Source organism: Mirounga angustirostris, unplaced genomic scaffold (assembly GCF_029215605.1).
Source record: "Mirounga angustirostris isolate CCGP_5_RB_7025 unplaced genomic scaffold, mMirAng1.0.hap1 SCAF_5, whole genome shotgun sequence".
Classification (NCBI taxonomy): domain Eukaryota; kingdom Metazoa; phylum Chordata; class Mammalia; order Carnivora; family Phocidae; genus Mirounga; species Mirounga angustirostris.
The window spans coordinates 155,136,349-155,153,570 of NW_026991713.1; the positions used below are offsets into that span (position 1 = coordinate 155,136,349).

Consider the following 17,222-nt stretch of genomic DNA (forward strand, 5'->3'; position numbering starts at 1 on the left):
GGAAGCAAGGGCAAAAATGAACTATTGGGACTTCATCAAGATAAAAAGCTTTTGCAAAGCAAAGGAAACAGTCAACAAAACCAAGAGACAACCGACAGAATGGGATAAGATATTTGTAAATGACATATCATATAAAGGGCTAGTATCCAAAATCTATAAAGAACTTATCAAACTCAACACCCAAAGAACAAAGAATCCAATCAAGAAATGGGTAGAAGTCATGAACAGACATTTTTCCAAAGAAGACATCCAAATGGCCAACAGACACATGAAGAAGTGCTCAATATCACTCAGCATCAGGGAAATCCAAATCAAAACCTCAATGAGATACCACCTCACACCAGTCAGAATGGCTAAAATTAACAAGTCAGGAAACGACAGATGTTGGCGGGGATGCGGAGAAAGGGGAACCTTCCTACACTGTTGGTGGGAATGCAAGCTGGTGCAGCCACTCTGGAAAACTGTATGGAGGTTCCTCAAAAAGTTGGAAATAGAGCTACCGTATGATCCAGCAATTGCACTACTGGGTATTTACCCCAAAGATACAAAAGTAGGGATCCGAAGGGCTACGTGCACCCCGATGTTTACAGCAGCAATGTCCACAATAGCCAAACTGTGGAAAGGACCAAGATGTCCATCGACAGATGACTGGATAAAGAAGATGTGGTATATATATACAATGGAATATTATGCAGCCATCAAAAGGAATGAGATCTTGCCATTTGCAACGACGTGGATGGAACTGGAGGGTATTATGTTGAGTGAAATAAGTCAAACAGAGAAAGACATGTATCATGTGATCTCACTGATATGAGGAATTCTTAATCGCAGGAAACAAACTGAGTGTTGTTGGAGTTGGGGGGGTGGGGTGGGAGGGATGTGGTGACTGGGTGATAGGCACTGGGGAGGGTATGTGCTCTGGTAAGCGCTGTGAATTGTGCAAGACTGTTGAATCTCAGATCTGTACCTCTGAAACAAATAATGCAATATATGTTAAGAAAAAAAAAAGAAGAAGAAGGTAGCGGGAGGGGAAGAATGAAGTGGGGGAAATCGGAGGGGTAGACGAACCATGAGAGACGATGGACTCTGAAAAACAAACAGGGTTCTAGAGGGGAGGGGGGTGGGAGGATGGGTTAGCCTGGTGGTGGGTATTGAGGAGGGCACATTCTTCATGGAGCACTGGGTGTTATGCACAAACAATGAATCATGGAACACTTCATCTAAAACTAATGATGTAATGTATGGGGATTAACATAAGAATAAAAAAATAATAATAAATAAAAAATTAAAAAAAAAAAAAGGTCACCCTTGATGGTGCATAGAGATGGGATGATGGAGGGCTAGAGTAGGTTGGGAAACCCAGACAGGAAACAAGGATTGATGCTGGCTTCAACCTTGGATGGGGTGGTGGAGATGGAGGGAAGTGGGTGGATTTAAGAGGCAATTAGGAGGAAACTCAGAATACCATTTTTTGATGAATGACCTATGATAGAGAAAGAAAGCCAGGGAGATGGAGAAGTCATAGAAACTCTGGCAACTGGATGGATGCTTTGGGCTTTCACTAAAGGGAGGACCACAGGGAGAAGCAGATATGGCGCTGTTAGGGTAAGATGGCAGGTTCAATTTGGGAACTGTTGAGTTAGAGGTACCCATGTGATGTTCAAGAAGGGATGAGAAGTTCCAGTTACAATATAAATAGGTCCTGGGGATGTAATGTACAGCATGGGAACTATAGTTAACAGTTCTGTATCGTGTATTTGAAAGCCGCTAAGAGACTAGATCTTAAAAGTTATTAGCACCAGAAAAGAAAGTTTGTAATTATGTGTGGTGATGGATGTTAGCTAAGCATGGTAATCATTTAATAATATATCTGTATATCAAATTATTATGTGGTACACCTAAACCTAGTGTTATATGTCTATTATATACCAATTAAAATATGTATGGGAAAAAGAAAAGAAGGGATGGAAAGTGAGATGTTGCACTGAAGGGCACAATATCTGAGATGGAGACAGAAATTCAAGAATCATCAGCCTTTAGATTCAAGAGATGAGAAGTGGAGAGGTGTAAGAAGAGTCACAGAAACACCTGCACAACCTACCCTCATTCCCACCTGACCCTTCCTGGCTTCTCTCACATGTAACAGGTATTCTCATCAATAAGGAGGAAGATGTAAGTATGGTCAAGATGGAGGCGTAATCAGAGGAAGTAGAAAGTAGGAACTTGAGGCCCCATGGAGAAAGTGAACAGGCCACACAAGGAAGATGACACCCTGAGAGATTACCATCTGAAGGGAAGGAGAACTTAGTGGGAGACATGTGTCTGTTTTTCTGCAGGCCTGACTCAACATGGCCATTGTGTTGGAGACACACTGGAGTTGGTTAACAGGTCTGCAGTGTGGATCCTGAAGTGTTAAGAGTGGGAAGAAAGTGAGCCAGGGGTAAAAGCTGTGCATGAGGAGGAACATGTGAAATAAGCTTTGTAAATGGTGAAATGTAAGTCTAGTTATTTTCCGGAAGAATAAACAAAATCACACGGGCCTAATCAAGATAGAAGACAAAATCAAAGCTAAGAGCACTCTTGCCCAAGAAAATTCCGTGTTCCAGGTTTGGGAGAAGTAACCAGGCCCTAGAGCAGGACCTGTGTTTCAAGATGGAGAAATTCTAAGAGCCTTTCCGTAGTTTAATTAGTGTATGAAAGTCTTTGGATACGTGAAACTTCCGTAGGGCACTGTGTGTGGGGGAGGCACTTAGACTGTCCATGGCATGACATCAGGCAACTCATTTTCTCTCCTTAGTCCTGGTTGACCCCTTACAGTTCTCACACACCCAGGAAATTGGTGTTCAAATCACTCTCTAATCTTTGGTGCCTTGCTACTGATATTCTCCATTGGTCATCCCTTCCTCAACTCATCTTCCCCCATTTGCTCCCCACTGGTTGATTACATCAAACTTTTCTAGGGAAGAAGATAATCATCCCTCCCAGTTCTCTCTAAGACATTTGGCTTCTCTAGGCCTCGTCTTCATGCCCGGGACTATCCAAATGAAAGCCAAGGACATTCTCTATAGGCTGCAGGTGTCTAAAGCCAGGGCCATCGTGGCTGGGGATGAAGTGGCCCAGGTAGTGGACACTGTGGCCTCTGACTGCCCTTCTCTGAAAATGAAGCTACTCGTATCTGAGAAAAGCCGGGATGGGTGGCTGGACTTTAAGACACTACTACGGTGAGTTTCTACATGTCTCAGCCTGTGTTTTCACCAAAAGTGGAAACTGAACAAACCACTTATGTGTATGTGCTTTATTTGGGAGCTCCAGCGAGCAGAGTGTGGGACGGGGGAGTGTGAAGCAGGGATGAAGGAAAAGCTAATTTAAGAGTTTATTACTGAGTCACTGCATGCAATAAGTGGGCTTGATCTGCAGGGACCTCACAGAATGCCTCTCAGCATTATCCACTGAAGGACTGACAATCTTTGAGCCATCAGCCTCTGATCCCCATTGGTGGACGGTTGTATGGGGGTGGGTATCATCTACCCCATACTTCCAGGCTGCATATGCATACATGCAGATCAGGCTCAGAGTCCCATGCCATCATGGCAACAGAGAAATCCTGGGGCACAAAGTGAATCAGCCATAGTCCACACCAGAAGCACCACCAAGTGGATTGAAATGCCCAGAGCTGTTTACTGCAAACCTGGCAGGAATCAGAGGTGAGGCCAAGAGCATCTGAGGTAAAATGCAGAGGATGATATAGTGAATATCCTCCTCTCACCCTCTGTATCTCTAAGCTAGGCTTCTAAAGCAGAGGACTCTATTAGTCCTTCCAGCAGTGTATGGCAGGCTTGGCTGTAAGAATGCATTTCCCTGTCACATGTCTGGACTCCCTCCATTAGAGACACAGACCTTAAGAAACCCCTAAGGAGAACAAAAGCTTTTTCTAATGTCATGGTCTTTAAGATAACTGTCAGAGAAGTTGACAACATGCAACCAGCTTTGAAAGACTTGAAATTGGGACACTAGAGGAGATGTTCAAGAGAGGGAAGTCAAGGGAATAGAGGAGGTTGTATTGTGAAAACTGATACTAAATGAGCACCTACTATTAACTGGTATCCTGTGAGGGCTCCCAACAACAATCAGGTTAACATTTATGGAGTTTTTGCCAAGCAAGTTGCTCATTTTCTTTGTGTTACAGTTAATTTTCTCAGTAACTCTATGAGATGGATATTACTGATGACATTTCACAGATACAGAAAGTGAAACTCAAAGAAGTTAAATAAATAGTCTGAAGTCACATCAAGTGCCAAATCTGAGTGGGTTTTGAGCCCAGGTGTGACTGACTCAGAATCCCTTGATCTTAATCATTCATAAGCACCCCTTCTGAAGTGGGTTGGCTGACTTGCCAGCATGAGGGAAGATGGGAAAAGATGAGTCGCCGGGACATCTAGTGTCCCAGGGAGATCTGAGAATGTGACAGTCTGTGTCTTTGTCAGAGAAGCATCTACCACTCATTGCTGTGTAGAGACTGGAAGCCAAGAAGCAGCTGCCATCTACTTCACCAGTGGGACTAGTGGCCTTCCCAAAATGGCAGAACACTCCCACTCAAGCCTGGGCATCAAGGCCAAGATGGATGCTGGGTAAGAGAAACCCTTTCTCTCTACAGAAAACTACATGACCAGGGCTTGAGACTTTTCTGAGCTCAAGTCCAGTTCTCTTTGCATGGGCTACCATCTGCTGCTTCTGAGAAAGACAGTTGGGAAGCCAGGCAAGAGGGAGCATGGCTTAGCAAGCTGGGTATCGAGTGACCTTTGGTGGGACATTTTTGTTCCAGATAACTTGGGATCGCTAAACCTCTTCAGTACTTTGAGCTATGTGTCTAATAGGATTAGCACAAGGTCTATGTGCATTTCCCCTTCCAGTCCATATATGGACCACATCTTCTTTATCCATTCATCTGTTGAAGGGCATCTCGGCTCTTCCCACAGTTTGGCTATTGCAGACATTGCTGCTATGAACATTAGGGTGCATATGGCCCTTCTTTTCACTACATCTGTGTCTTTGGGGTAAATACCCAGGAGTGCAATTGCTGGGTCATAGGGTAGCTCTATTTTTAAATTTTTTAGGAATCTCCACACTGTTTTCCAAAGTGGCTGTACCAACTTGCATTCCCACCAACAGTGTAAGAGGGTTCCCCTTTCTCCACAACCTCTCCAACATTTGTTGTTTCTCTCCCTGCCCATTTTTGCCATTCTAACTGGTGTAAGGTGGTATCTCAATGTGGTTTTGATTTGAATTTCCCTGATGGCTAATGATGATGAACATTTTTTCCTGTGTCTGTTAGCCATTTGTATGTCTTCTTCAGAGAAGTGTCTGTTCATGGTCTTCTGCCCATTTTTTGACTTGATTATTTGTTTTTTGGGTGTTGAGTTTGAGAAGTTCTTTATAGATCTTGGATACCAGCCCTTTATCTGTACTGTCATTTGCAAATATCTTCTCCCATTCTGTGGGTTGCCTCTTTGTTTTGTTGACTGTTTCCTTTGCTGTGCAGAAGCTTTTTATCTTGATGAAGTCCCAAAAGTTCATTTTTGCTTATGTTTCACTAGTTTTTGGAGATGTATCTTGAAAGAAGTTGCTGTGGACGATGTCAAAGAGGTTACTGCCTATGTTCTCCTCTAGGATTTTGATGGATTCCTGTCTCACATTAAGGTCTCTCATCCATTTTGCATTTATCTTTGTGAATGGTGTTAGAGAATGGTTGAGTTTCATTCTTCTGCATGTGGCTGTCCAATTTTCCCAGCACCATTTATTGAAGAGACTGTCTTTTTTCCATTGCATGTTTTTTCCTGCTTTGTCGAAGATTATTTGACCATAGAGTTGAGGGTCCATATCTAGGCTCTCTATTCTCTTCCATTGGTCTATATGTTTGTTTTTGTGCCAGTACCATGCTGTCTTAGTGATCACTGCTTTGTAATATAGCTTGAAATCGGGCAACATGATGCCCCCAGCTTTGTTTTTCTTTTTCAACATTTCCTTGGTGATTCAGGGTCTTTTCTGATTCCATACAAATTTTAGGATTGTTTGTTCCAGCACTTTGAAAAATGTCATTGGAATTTTGATTGGGATGGCATTGAAGGTATAGATTGCTCTGGGTAGCATAGACATTTTAACAATGTTTGTTCTTCCGATCCATGAGCATGGAATATTTTTCCATCTTTTTGTGTCTTCTTCAATTTCTTTCATGAGTGTTCTGTAGTTCCTAGAGTATAGATCCTTTACCTCTTTGGTTACGTTTATTCCAAGGTATCTTATGGTTTTTGGTGCTATTGTAAAGGGAATCGTTTCTCTAATTTCTCTTTCTACAGTTGTGTTGTTTGTGTATAAGAAAGCAACTGATTTCTGTGCATTGATTTTGTATCCTGCCACATTACTGAATTGCTGGATGAGTTCTAGTAATTTGGGGGTGGAGTCTTTTGGATTTTCCACATAGGTTATCATGTCATCTTCAAAAAGAGAGAGTTTGACTTCTTCTTTGCCAATTTGAATACCTTTGATTTCGTTTTGTTGTCTGATTGCTGTTGTTAGGACTTCTAGTACTATGTTGAACAACAGTGGCGAGAGTGGGCATCCTTGTCGTGTTCCTGATCTTAAGGGAAAGGCTCTCAGCTTTTCCCCATTGAGAATGATACCCGCTGTGGGTATTTCATAGATGGATTTTATGAACTTGAGGAATGTTCCCTCTATCCCTATACTCTGAAGAGTTTTAATCAGGAAAGGATGTTGTATTTTGTCAAATGCTTTTTCTGCATCAATTGAGAGGACTATATGGTTCTTCTCTCTCCTCTTATTAATGTGTTCTGTCACACTGAATGATTTCCGAATGTTGAACCACCCTTGTATCCCAGGGGTAAATCCCACTTGGTCATGGTGGATGATCCTTTTAATGTATTGTTGGATCCTATTAGCTAGGATTTTGTTGAGGATTTTGGAATCCGTATTCATCAGGGATATGAGTCTGAAATTCTCCTTTTTGATGGGGTCTTTGCCTGGTTTGGGGATTAAGGTAATGCTGGCCTCATAGAATGAGTTTGGAAGTTTTCCTTCTGTTTCTATTTGTTGAAACAGCTTCAGTAGAATAGGTATTATTTCTTTTTTGAATGTTTGGTAGAATTCCCCAGGGAATCCATCGGGCCCTGGACTCTTGTTTTTTGGGAGGTTTTTGATCACTGCTTCAATCTTGTTACTGGTTATTGGCCTCTTCAGGTTGTCAATTTCTTCCTGTTTCAGTCTTGGCAGCTTATAGGTTTCCAGGAAGGCCTCCATTTCATCTAGGTTGCTCAGTTTATTGGCATATAGTTCTTGATAATAATTTCTAATAATTGTTTCTATTTCCTTGGTGTTAGTCATGATCTCTCCCCTTTCATTCATAATTTTATTAATTTGGGTCCTTTCTCTTTTCTTTTGGATAAGTCTGGCCAGTGGTTTATCGATCTTATTAATTTTTCAAAGAACCAGCTTCTAGTTTCGTTGATCTGCTCTACTGTGTTTCTGGTTTCTAATTCATTGATTTCTGCTCTAATTTTAATTATTTCTCTTCTAGCACGTGGCTTAGGTGTCGTTTGTTGCTTTTTCTCTAGTTCTTTAAGGTGTAGAGTTAGTTGGTAAATTCAGGATTTTTCTATTTTTTTGAGTGAGGCTTGGATAGGTATGAATTTCCCCCTTAGGACCACAGTATCCCATAGGTTTTGGATCAATGTGTTTTCGTTCTCCTTGATTTCCATGAATTGTTTAAGTTCTTCTTTGATTTCCTGGTTGACCCAAACATTCTTGAGCAGAGTGGTCTTTAACTTCCAAGTGTTTGAATTTCTTCCAAATTTTTTCTTGTGATTGAGTTCCAGTTTTAAAGCATTACCATCTGAGAATATGCAGGGAATAATCTCAGTCTTTTGATATCGGTTGAGACCTATTTGTGACCCAGTATGTGGTCTATTCTGGAGAAAGTTTATGTGTGCTCGAGAAGAATGAGTATTCTGTAGTTTTAGGGTGGAATGTTCTCTAAATATCTATGAGGTCCATCTTGTCCAAAATATCATTCAAAGCTCTTGTTTCCTTGTTGATTTTCTGCTTAGATGATCTGTCCCTTCCTGAGAGTGGAGTATTGAGGTCTCCTACAATTAATGTATTGTTATCAATATGACTCTTTATTTTGGTTAACAGTTGCTTATGTAGATGGCTGCTCCCATGTTGGGGGTATAGATATTTACAATTGTTAGATCTTCTTGTTGGATAGACCCTTTAAGAATGATATAGTGTCCTTCTGTGTCTCTAATTACAGACTTTAGTTTAAAATCTAATTTGTCTGATATAAGAACTCATACCCTAGCTTTCTTTTGAGGTCCGCTGGCATGGAAGGTGGATCTCCATCCCTTCACTTTCAGTCTGGATGTATCTTTAGGTTCAAAATGAGTCTCTTGTAGGCAGCATATGGATGGGTCCTGTCTTTTTATCCAATCTGCAACCCTGTGCCGTTTTATGGGAGCATTTAGGCCATTCATGTTGAGAGTGATTATTGAAAGATATGAATTAATTGTCATCATGTTGCCTGTGAAGACGTTGTTTTTATAGATTGACCCTGTAAATTTCTGTTGTATATGACTCTTGGGGTCTTTCTCCTTTTATAGAACGCCGCTTAATATTTCTTGCAGGACGGGCTTAGTGGTCACATATTCTTTCAGTTTCTGCCGGTCGCGGAAGCTCTGCATCTCTCCATCCATTCTAAATGACAGCCTTGCCAGATAAAGTATTCTTGGCTGCATGTTCTTCTCATTTAGTATGCTGAATATGTCTTGCCAGGCCTTTCTGGCTTGCCATGTCTCTGTGGATAGGTCTGACGTTATTCTGATATTTCTCCCTCTGTACATAAGGAATCTCTTCCCCCTAAGTGCCCTTAAGATGGTTTCCTTGGTTCTAAGATTTGCAAGTTTTACTATTATGTGCCAGGGTGTTGGCCTCTTTTCGTTGATCTTGGGATGGGTCCTCTCTGCCTCTAGGACACGAATATTTGTTTCATTCCCCAGATTAGGGAAGTTCTCAGCTACGATTTGGTCAAATACATCTTCTAGTCCTCTCTCTCTCTCTACTCCCTCCGGGATTCCAGTTATGCTGACATTGGAATGCTTCATGGTGTCACTTATTTCTCTGATTCTATTTTCATGGATTCTGAGTTGTTTTTCCCTGGCCTCCTCTTTTCCCTTTTTATCTATTATATTGTCTTCCAGATCGCTTATTCGTTCTTCTGCCTCACTTACCCTAGCTGTTCGATTATCTAGATTGGATTGGATCTCATTGATAGCATTTTTAAGTTCTGCCAATTCAGCTTTCATTTCTGTCCTTAGAGACTCTTTGTTGCCATTAATTGATTTCTCCATTCTAGCCATTGTCTTCACAATTGCTAGCCTGAATTCCATCTCCCACATCTTGGTTATATCTGCGTTCATTTGTAAATCTGCAGCATAAGTCATAATCTCTGAATCTTTTCTATTTTGGGGTTTCCTCCTCCTAGTCATTCTGTTGATGGGTGGTTGAGGGAATGTATAGAGTCCAAATTATTGACCAGAACCCAAGCAAGATGCACCTGTTTCTTGGGACCTTAGGGTTGCTGGCCTCTTGTTTTCCCAGCCTGTCTTCTGGGGGAGGGGCCTGCCGCGCTGTTACTCAGGCAACCCTGTTTGGGCGGAGTTGCCGTGACCCCTGTGGCGGGGGATGGGCTCAGCAGGAATCAGTTTTTGGGGCTTTTGTTCTCTGGCAGCTTTCCCTGGCGGCTTTCCGCGTCTCTTCCGCGAGTCAGAGCAGAAGAGACCATTTCCAACCCTCTGCCTCAGAGCAGAGAGACCGCATTCTGTTCTTCCGTGAGCTCTCCAGGCCACACTGTCTCCGTTTCTGTCCGTGCTGCTATAAACTGCAGCAGTCTGGGTTGTGCGCCCCTCCGCAGCGCCCCCAGTCCTGCCTTCAGGTTGGGGCACGTCTCTGCCCTTTGTGCTTCTAAAACCCCCAGCCGCTCCCAGTTCGCATGCGCGACCCCGCCACTCTGGGTTTCCGCCCCTGGGGGCTGCCCTAAAGTCCTTTCCCCCCCGCTACTGGTCTGCGAGTCTGTGCCCCATCCCCAGCGCATGAGGCTGTCGCTCACCGGCGGTGTAGAGTCCCCATGGACAGGCTCCCTCCCACTGCCTTTTATCCTCCGATATCTGATATCTGCCCGCAGAATCATGGCTCCCCGCTTCGTACCTCGAAACCAACTGCCTGCAATATTCTGTTTTTAGAGATCCAGATCTTCTTACATCTAAGGCCGATTTCATGGGCTCAGAATGGTCTGGTAGATATCCAGCTCAATTCCGGGGACCAGTTGAAATAGGGTCCCCTACTCCTCCGCCATCTTTTCTTCTCCGAGGTGTCGCAAGGCCACTTTTTAGAATATTCACTTAGATGTCTTTTGTTAGTAAACATTTTCTGGGTGGTTACCTCATGCCAAAAACTGTATTAAGTTCTGGGGATAAAATGAGAATGAGACCCAATTATCAGTTAGGTCATGTCAGCTGGGATTACAGCTTCTGAATACTCGCTCCTTCTTGAAATAGGACATGTGGCTAGAACAACTCTCCTTCCCTCCGCCTGCTTATACTTATGTATAAGTGCTACAAACACACACACACACACTTGCGCACACCCACCCCTACCCCCCCATACATACTCGTGCTCCGCCCACCCCATCATGCACTCATGTATTTGTATGTACATGTATTTCTTCTATATTCTCAGCATATGGACAGACCTGCAAGCCTCTGACATAATGTGGACCATATCAGACACAGCTTGGATACTGAACATCTTGACTTCATTTTTGGAACCTTGGACAGCAGGAGCATGCACATTTATCCATCTCTTGCCAAAGTTTGACCCAGTAGTCATTCTAAAGGTAAGACAGGATCCAGTTTGCACCAGAAGGTCAGAGGTAGCCCAAGGTTTGCACACTCCAGTTTATTTCAGTTTCTTTTCAATTCAGCAAATATTTACTAACTCTTGCCACATGGATGGACAGTATTCGGTAAGTAAGATGGAAATGGTCCCTGCCCTCCTTGAGCTCCTGGTCCAGGAAAGGAGAGAGACCCATATACAGATAAAAGGAATATATTTAGGAGGCAGTTATCATTGGCCATTCGTTCACTCAAAATATTTAATGGGCTCTTGCTTTGGTGTTGAGTATCAGACTTTTTCCTGTGGAACTTCATGGGACAGCCATTAAATAAAATGTACATGTTACATGACCCTGGAGGAACAAAGCAATGGAAATGGGTTTATTTTGCTTGAAAATGCACACCCTGTGTTGGATTCTACAACATAGATGGGGAGATGGGCCATTGATGTCCTGGGGCCTCCAGGTCTCTGAAGCAGTTGATGGCCCACTCAGACTTCTGTTTGGCTGGCACCAGAGACCCTGGGAGCAAACTGAGGCATGGTTGGCATACTTAAAGGTCAAAAGGTCAGGCATGGTCTGGATTCTCTCAAGAGATTCTCTTCAGATGGTTCCGTCATTCTCTGTTTTAAACAAATTTAAACAGAGTAAGTGCCTTCTTCTGAAAAGGATTTGAAGTGGCTTTTATTAAATGATACAAGTGGAAAACAGCAACATGAAAACAGATGTAAAATTGTAAAGCATATTAGGAAAATATAGGGTGGAGATGTCAGTGGGTTGAGGGGGGTAGGATGAAGGGGATTAAGGAGAAGTATAGCAAATGAGTAGCCGATTGTTTGTTGGGCTTCCTGTAAAGCAAAGCAATAAGGGAAATGAGAAAATTTTCATCACTTATACCAGTTCATCATGAACACTCAGAGGAGGGACACCTGGGTGGCTCAGATGGTTAAGCATCTGCCTTCGGCTCAGGTCATGATCCCCAGGGTCCTGGGATAGAGTCCCGCATTGGGCTCCTTGCTCAGCGGGGAGCCTGCTTCTCCCTCTGCCCCTCCCCCTGCTTGTCTTCATGCTTGCGCGCGCTCTCTCTCTCTCTGACAAATAAATAAAATAGTTTTTTTTTTTAAAAGGACACTTAGAGGAAATAATTGTGTGATGTGCTAATGTTAATGCTTTTTTTTCTAGACATTTTTGCCTGAATCACTCTTTGTAATAAATTATGCACAAAGCAAAACATGGGATGGAGGTGGTGTTGCATCACAGTTAAAAGTATGGGCCAGAAATGCTGATTCCACACCCTGCTGGTTGTATGACCTTGGGCAAATTATTTAACCCTCTGACTCACAGTTTTCCCTTCTTAAAATGTGGGTGTTAATATACACTCCATGAGGTTATCGTGAGAATTCAATGAGATAGCACAGGGCTGACAAGTATTCAGTACTACCTATTTTTAATAACACTTTTACTGAATTGTTTATAGGCACTTCTGAGTTTTTTCTTTAAGATTTATTTATTTGAGAGAGAGTGTGCATGTGTGACCAGGGGGAAGGGCAAAGGGAGAGGGAGAGAGAGAATCCTCAAGCATACGCCCTGCTGAATATGGAACCCAATGAGGGGCTGGATCCAAGGACCCTGAGATCATGACCCGAGCCAAGACCAAGAGTCGGCTGCTTAACTGACTGAGCTACCCAGGTGCCCTGGTGCTTTTAACTTTTCAAAGCACTTTTATACCTGAATTATGTCCCAAAAATAGCTTCAGGAAAATAGGGCTGGAATTAATCTGTTAACAAAGCTAGTCCTGGAAGGTTAAGTGACTTAACCAAGACCATATGTCCAATTTGTAACACTGACTGAGCTCCTTCCCTTGGTGACTGGAGGTTTACATAATTCTAGAGGTGTGTTAGTGGGGGCGAGTCATTAAAGTGGCAGGAACAGTAAGCCAGGATTTGACAAAAATGTTCCAAATGAGTCCTGGACCCTTTCTCTGTAATTATAGGTGGTTATTTCTTTGTTATTTTTGGCTTGAGGATTTGGCCTGAAATAGACAGAATAAAGAAGGTAAGATTTAAATCCAGAGCCCACCTCCAGGGCCCATGCTTGCAACCACTGTGTATGCTGATAAGTTCAGCACCTAATCTGGTGGTTGGTGTCAGCCAGCTCTCTCCCTCTAGGTGCTGTCCAGCTATCCAATCAACAGCATGGTAGGAGCACCCATTGTTTACTGGATGTTGGTACAACAGGATCTTTCTAGGTGATGGGGCTTTGGGGGTTGGTTTGAGCCTCCGGGTTTATTGGTCCATCCTCCTGCCTCCACCACATACACATATGCTCGTCTCTCTGACCTGTTAAGCATGGGTTGCCCTCATCATTAAAGTACCTGGAATCCTCTTTAGGCCTGGACAGGGTTTTGTTCCAGGGAGGCTCAGGGGGAACATTTACCTCCTTTCTCTCCTTCAGTTACAAGTTCCCACATCTCCAGAACTGCTTCAGTGGAGGAGAGACCCTCCTTCCAGACACTTTGGAGAACTGGAGGGCCCAGACAGGACTGGACATCCGAGAGTGCTATGGCCAGACAGAAACGGTACCTGCTCCTACGGCAACCATGGGCTGGTGCACCTGGTGGGCTTCAAAAGGCTCTCTGATAATAAAAACATGAGCCACTACTTATTCATGCACTTATTCAATAAGCATTTATTGAGCACCTGCTGTGGAATAGGTATTGACAATTGAACAGAAACGAAGTAGCCAGAGCTCCTCCTCTCCTGGACATTACGTTCTAGTGGTATTGGGGGGCTGAGATGTAAACTAATAGATACATGACATGGCAGACAGTGAGATGTTCTGTGGAGGAAAGTAAAGCAGGTGACATGAGGTGACGTGGGATGAGGGACTGGTATTTCCAAAATGGTTGTCAGGAAAGTCCTCTGTAATGGGGTAACATTTTAGCAGAGACCCAAATTCATCAAGCATGTCAGACTCTGTCCTAAGCTGCTCAGACTAAAGTGAGGAATGGGGAGAAGAACCCAGTAAGCCCCCCACCTTGCCTGCTGAGATGTCTTCTTGGAACTCTTGGGGCCCCCTCTTGGGGCCCCCCAAAATTTACTTTGTATTGCTCTAAACTCTGCTGCTTTATCAAAACAACCTGAGGAATAGTTTCCCCAGCAAATTTTCCCCAGCCACCTTGCCTTTTACCTGTGACACTCAGTACCTCTGGCCTCCTCTCCACTCTTTTATCCTACACCCCTTTACCGCTAATGGGTCCCCCTGGCAGGATTCCTGAGAGGGATTATGGATGAGAGCACTGTGATGGGGAAGAGCTTTGCAAATGTGGGTGAGGACAGTGGATGTGTGGCAAGGGCTTCTAGCCTTTCAGAAAAAGCCATGTTTAGGGAATGTTCCTTTAAACACCAGCATCTCTGTAGGATTCATTTTAGGATTCAAGCAGAGCTAGCTCTCTTATGGGAAGTAATTTAATCCCATACTGTTTTAAAGGACTTTTGTAGTCTATGGACCCTTATTAAAGTTTAGCTCCCTCAAAATAGATTAAAATGTGGCTGTCAGATCCTTTTCCCTGGGTAGGGGTCAGTTGGAATGCTTTCTAAACAATGTAGTGCAACCCCCAGGGTAGGGGTTCCAGTAAAGTGGAGGAAGCCAGGAACAGGACTATGTTAAGATCTGCTCTGCTCTGCTAAATCTTTTTTTGTTTTTTTTCTGTGACCCCTCCTGAGGTTTGCCAATCTGTCTACCAATCTTTTGCAGGGACTCACTTGCAGAGTTTCCAAGACCATGAAAATCAAACCTGGTTACCTGGGAACTGCTATTCCCCATTATGATGTGCAGGTTTGTTAGGGGCTCTAAGGAGGGAGGGAAAAATAGGGAATGCACTAATTTTTCAGGAATTTATTTATTACCTTGTTCACTGAGGAAAAATCATGGAAATTAAAGATATTTAAATAATATTTAAAAAAGAAGGGTAATGATGAAAAGAAGGGAGGGAGGGAGGAAAGATGAAAGAAAATTAATCATATCCTTTTTTTTATTATGTTACATTAATCACCATACATCATTAGTTTTTGATGTAGTGTTCCATGATTCATTATTTGCGTATAACACCCAGTGCTCCATGCAGAACGTGCCCTCTTTAATACCCATGACCAGGCTAACCCATCCTCCCACCCCCCTCCCCTCTAGAACCCTCAGTTTGTTTTTCAGAGTCCATCGTCTCTCATGGTTCATCTCCCCCTCCGATTTTCCCCCCTTCATTCTTCCCTTCCTGCTATCTTCTTCTTCTTCTTTTTTTTTTTAACATTTAATGTATTATTTGTTTCAGAGGTATAGATCTGATTCAACAGTCTTGCACAATTCACAGTGCTCACCATAGCACATACCTTCCCCAATGTCTATCACCCAGCCGCCCCATCCCTCCCATCCCCCACCACTCCAGCAACCCCAGTTTGTTGAGATTAAGAATTCCTCATATCAGTGAGGTCATATGATACATGTCTTTCTCAGATTGACTCATTTCCCTCAGCATAACACCCTCCAGTTCCATCCATGTCATTGCAAATGGCAAGATTTCATTCCTTTTGATGGCTGCATTATATTCCATTGTATATATATACCACATTTTTTAAAAAGATTTTATTTATTTATTTGAGAGAGAGAGAGAGAGAGAGAGAGAGAGAGAGAAACAGCATGAGAGGGGATAGGGTCAGAGGGAGAAGCAGGCTCCCCGCTGAGCTGGGAGCCCGATGTGGGACTTGATCCCAGGACTCCGGGATCATGACCTGAGCCGAAGGCAGTCGCTTAACCAACTGAGCCACCCAGGCGCCCTACCACGTCTTCTTTATCCATTCATCTGTTGATGGACATCTTGACTCTTTCCACAGTTTGGCTATTATGGACATTGCTGCTGTAAACATTGGGGTGCACGTACCCCTTCGGATCCCTACGTTTGTATCTTTGGGGTAAATACCCAGTAGTGCAATTGCTGGATCGTATGGTAGCTCTATTTCCAACTTTTTGAGGAACCTCCATACAGTTTTCCAGAGTGGCTGCACCAGCTTGCATTCCCACCAACAGTGTAGGAGAGTTCCTCTTTCCCCGCATCCCCGCCAACATCTGTCATTTCCTGACTTGTTAATTTTAGCCATTCTGACTGGTATCTCGTTGAGGTTTTGATTTGGATTTCCCTGATGCCAAGCAATGTTGAGCACTATTTCGTGTGTCTGTTGGCCATTTGGATGTCTTCTTTGGAAAAATGTCTGTTCATGTCTTCTGCCCATTTCTTGATTGGATCATTTGTTCTTTGGGTGTTGAGTTTCAGAAGTTCTTTATAGATTTTGGATACTAGCCCTTTATCTGATATGTCATTTGCAAATATCTTCTCCCATTTTGTTGGTTGTCTTTTGGTTTTGTTGACTATTTCTTTTGCTGTGCAAAAGCTTTTTATCTTGATGAAGTCCCAATCGTTCATTTTTGCCCTTGCTTCCCTTACCTTTGGCGATGTTTCTAGGAAGAAGTTGCTGCGGCTGACGTCAAAGAGGTTGCTGCCTGTGTTCTCCTTTAGGATTTTGATGGACTCCTGTCTCACATTTAGTTCTTTCAACCATTTGGAGTCTATTTTTGTGTGTGGTGTAAGGAAATGGTCCAGTTTCATTCTTCTCCATGTGGCTATCCAATTTCCCAACACCATTTGTTGAAGAGACTGTCTTTGTTCCATTGGACATTCTTTCCTGCTTTGTCGAAGATGAGTTGACCATAGAGTTGAGGGTCCATCTCTGGGCTCTCTATTCTGTTCCATTGATCTATGTGTCTGTTTTTGTGCCAGTACCATGCTGTCTTGATGATGACAGCTTTGTAATAGAGCTGGAAGTCCAGAATTGTGATGCCGCCGGCTTTGCTTTTCTTTTTCAATATTCCTCTGGCTATGCGGGGTCTTTTCTGGTTCCATACAAATTTTAGGATGATTTGTTCCATTTCTTTGAAAAAAGTGGATGGTATTTTGATGAGGATTGCATTGAATGTGTAGATTGCTCTAGGTAGCATTGACATCTTCACAATATTTGTTCTTCCAATCCATGAGCATGGAACGTTTTTCCATTTCTTTGTGTCTTCCTCAATTTCTTTCATGAGTATTTTATAGTTTTCTGAGTACAGATCCTTTGCCTCTTTGGTTAGATTTATTCCTAGTTATCCTATGGTTTTGGATGCAATTGTAAATGGGATCAAATCCTTAATTTCTCTTTCTTCTGTCTTGTTGTTGGTG

At 43.0% G+C, this 17,222-nt stretch overlaps 1 protein-coding gene across 1 annotated transcript in view; it reads left to right on the forward strand.

Moving 5' to 3' along the window:
* The window catches only part of LOC129045752 (acyl-coenzyme A synthetase ACSM2B, mitochondrial-like), a 43,022-nt gene that overhangs the window by 14,196 nt on the left and 11,604 nt on the right, over window positions 1–17,222 (forward strand). The window contains exons 4-9 of the mRNA XM_064592642.1: window positions 3,014–3,221; window positions 4,485–4,628; window positions 10,804–10,960; window positions 13,126–13,205; window positions 13,412–13,535; window positions 14,714–14,794. Of these exons, the coding sequence (XP_064448712.1) occupies window positions 3,014–3,221; window positions 4,485–4,628; window positions 10,804–10,960; window positions 13,126–13,205; window positions 13,412–13,535; window positions 14,714–14,794 (794 nt within the window). The remainder of the gene's footprint in view (window positions 1–3,013; window positions 3,222–4,484; window positions 4,629–10,803; window positions 10,961–13,125; window positions 13,206–13,411; window positions 13,536–14,713; window positions 14,795–17,222) is intronic.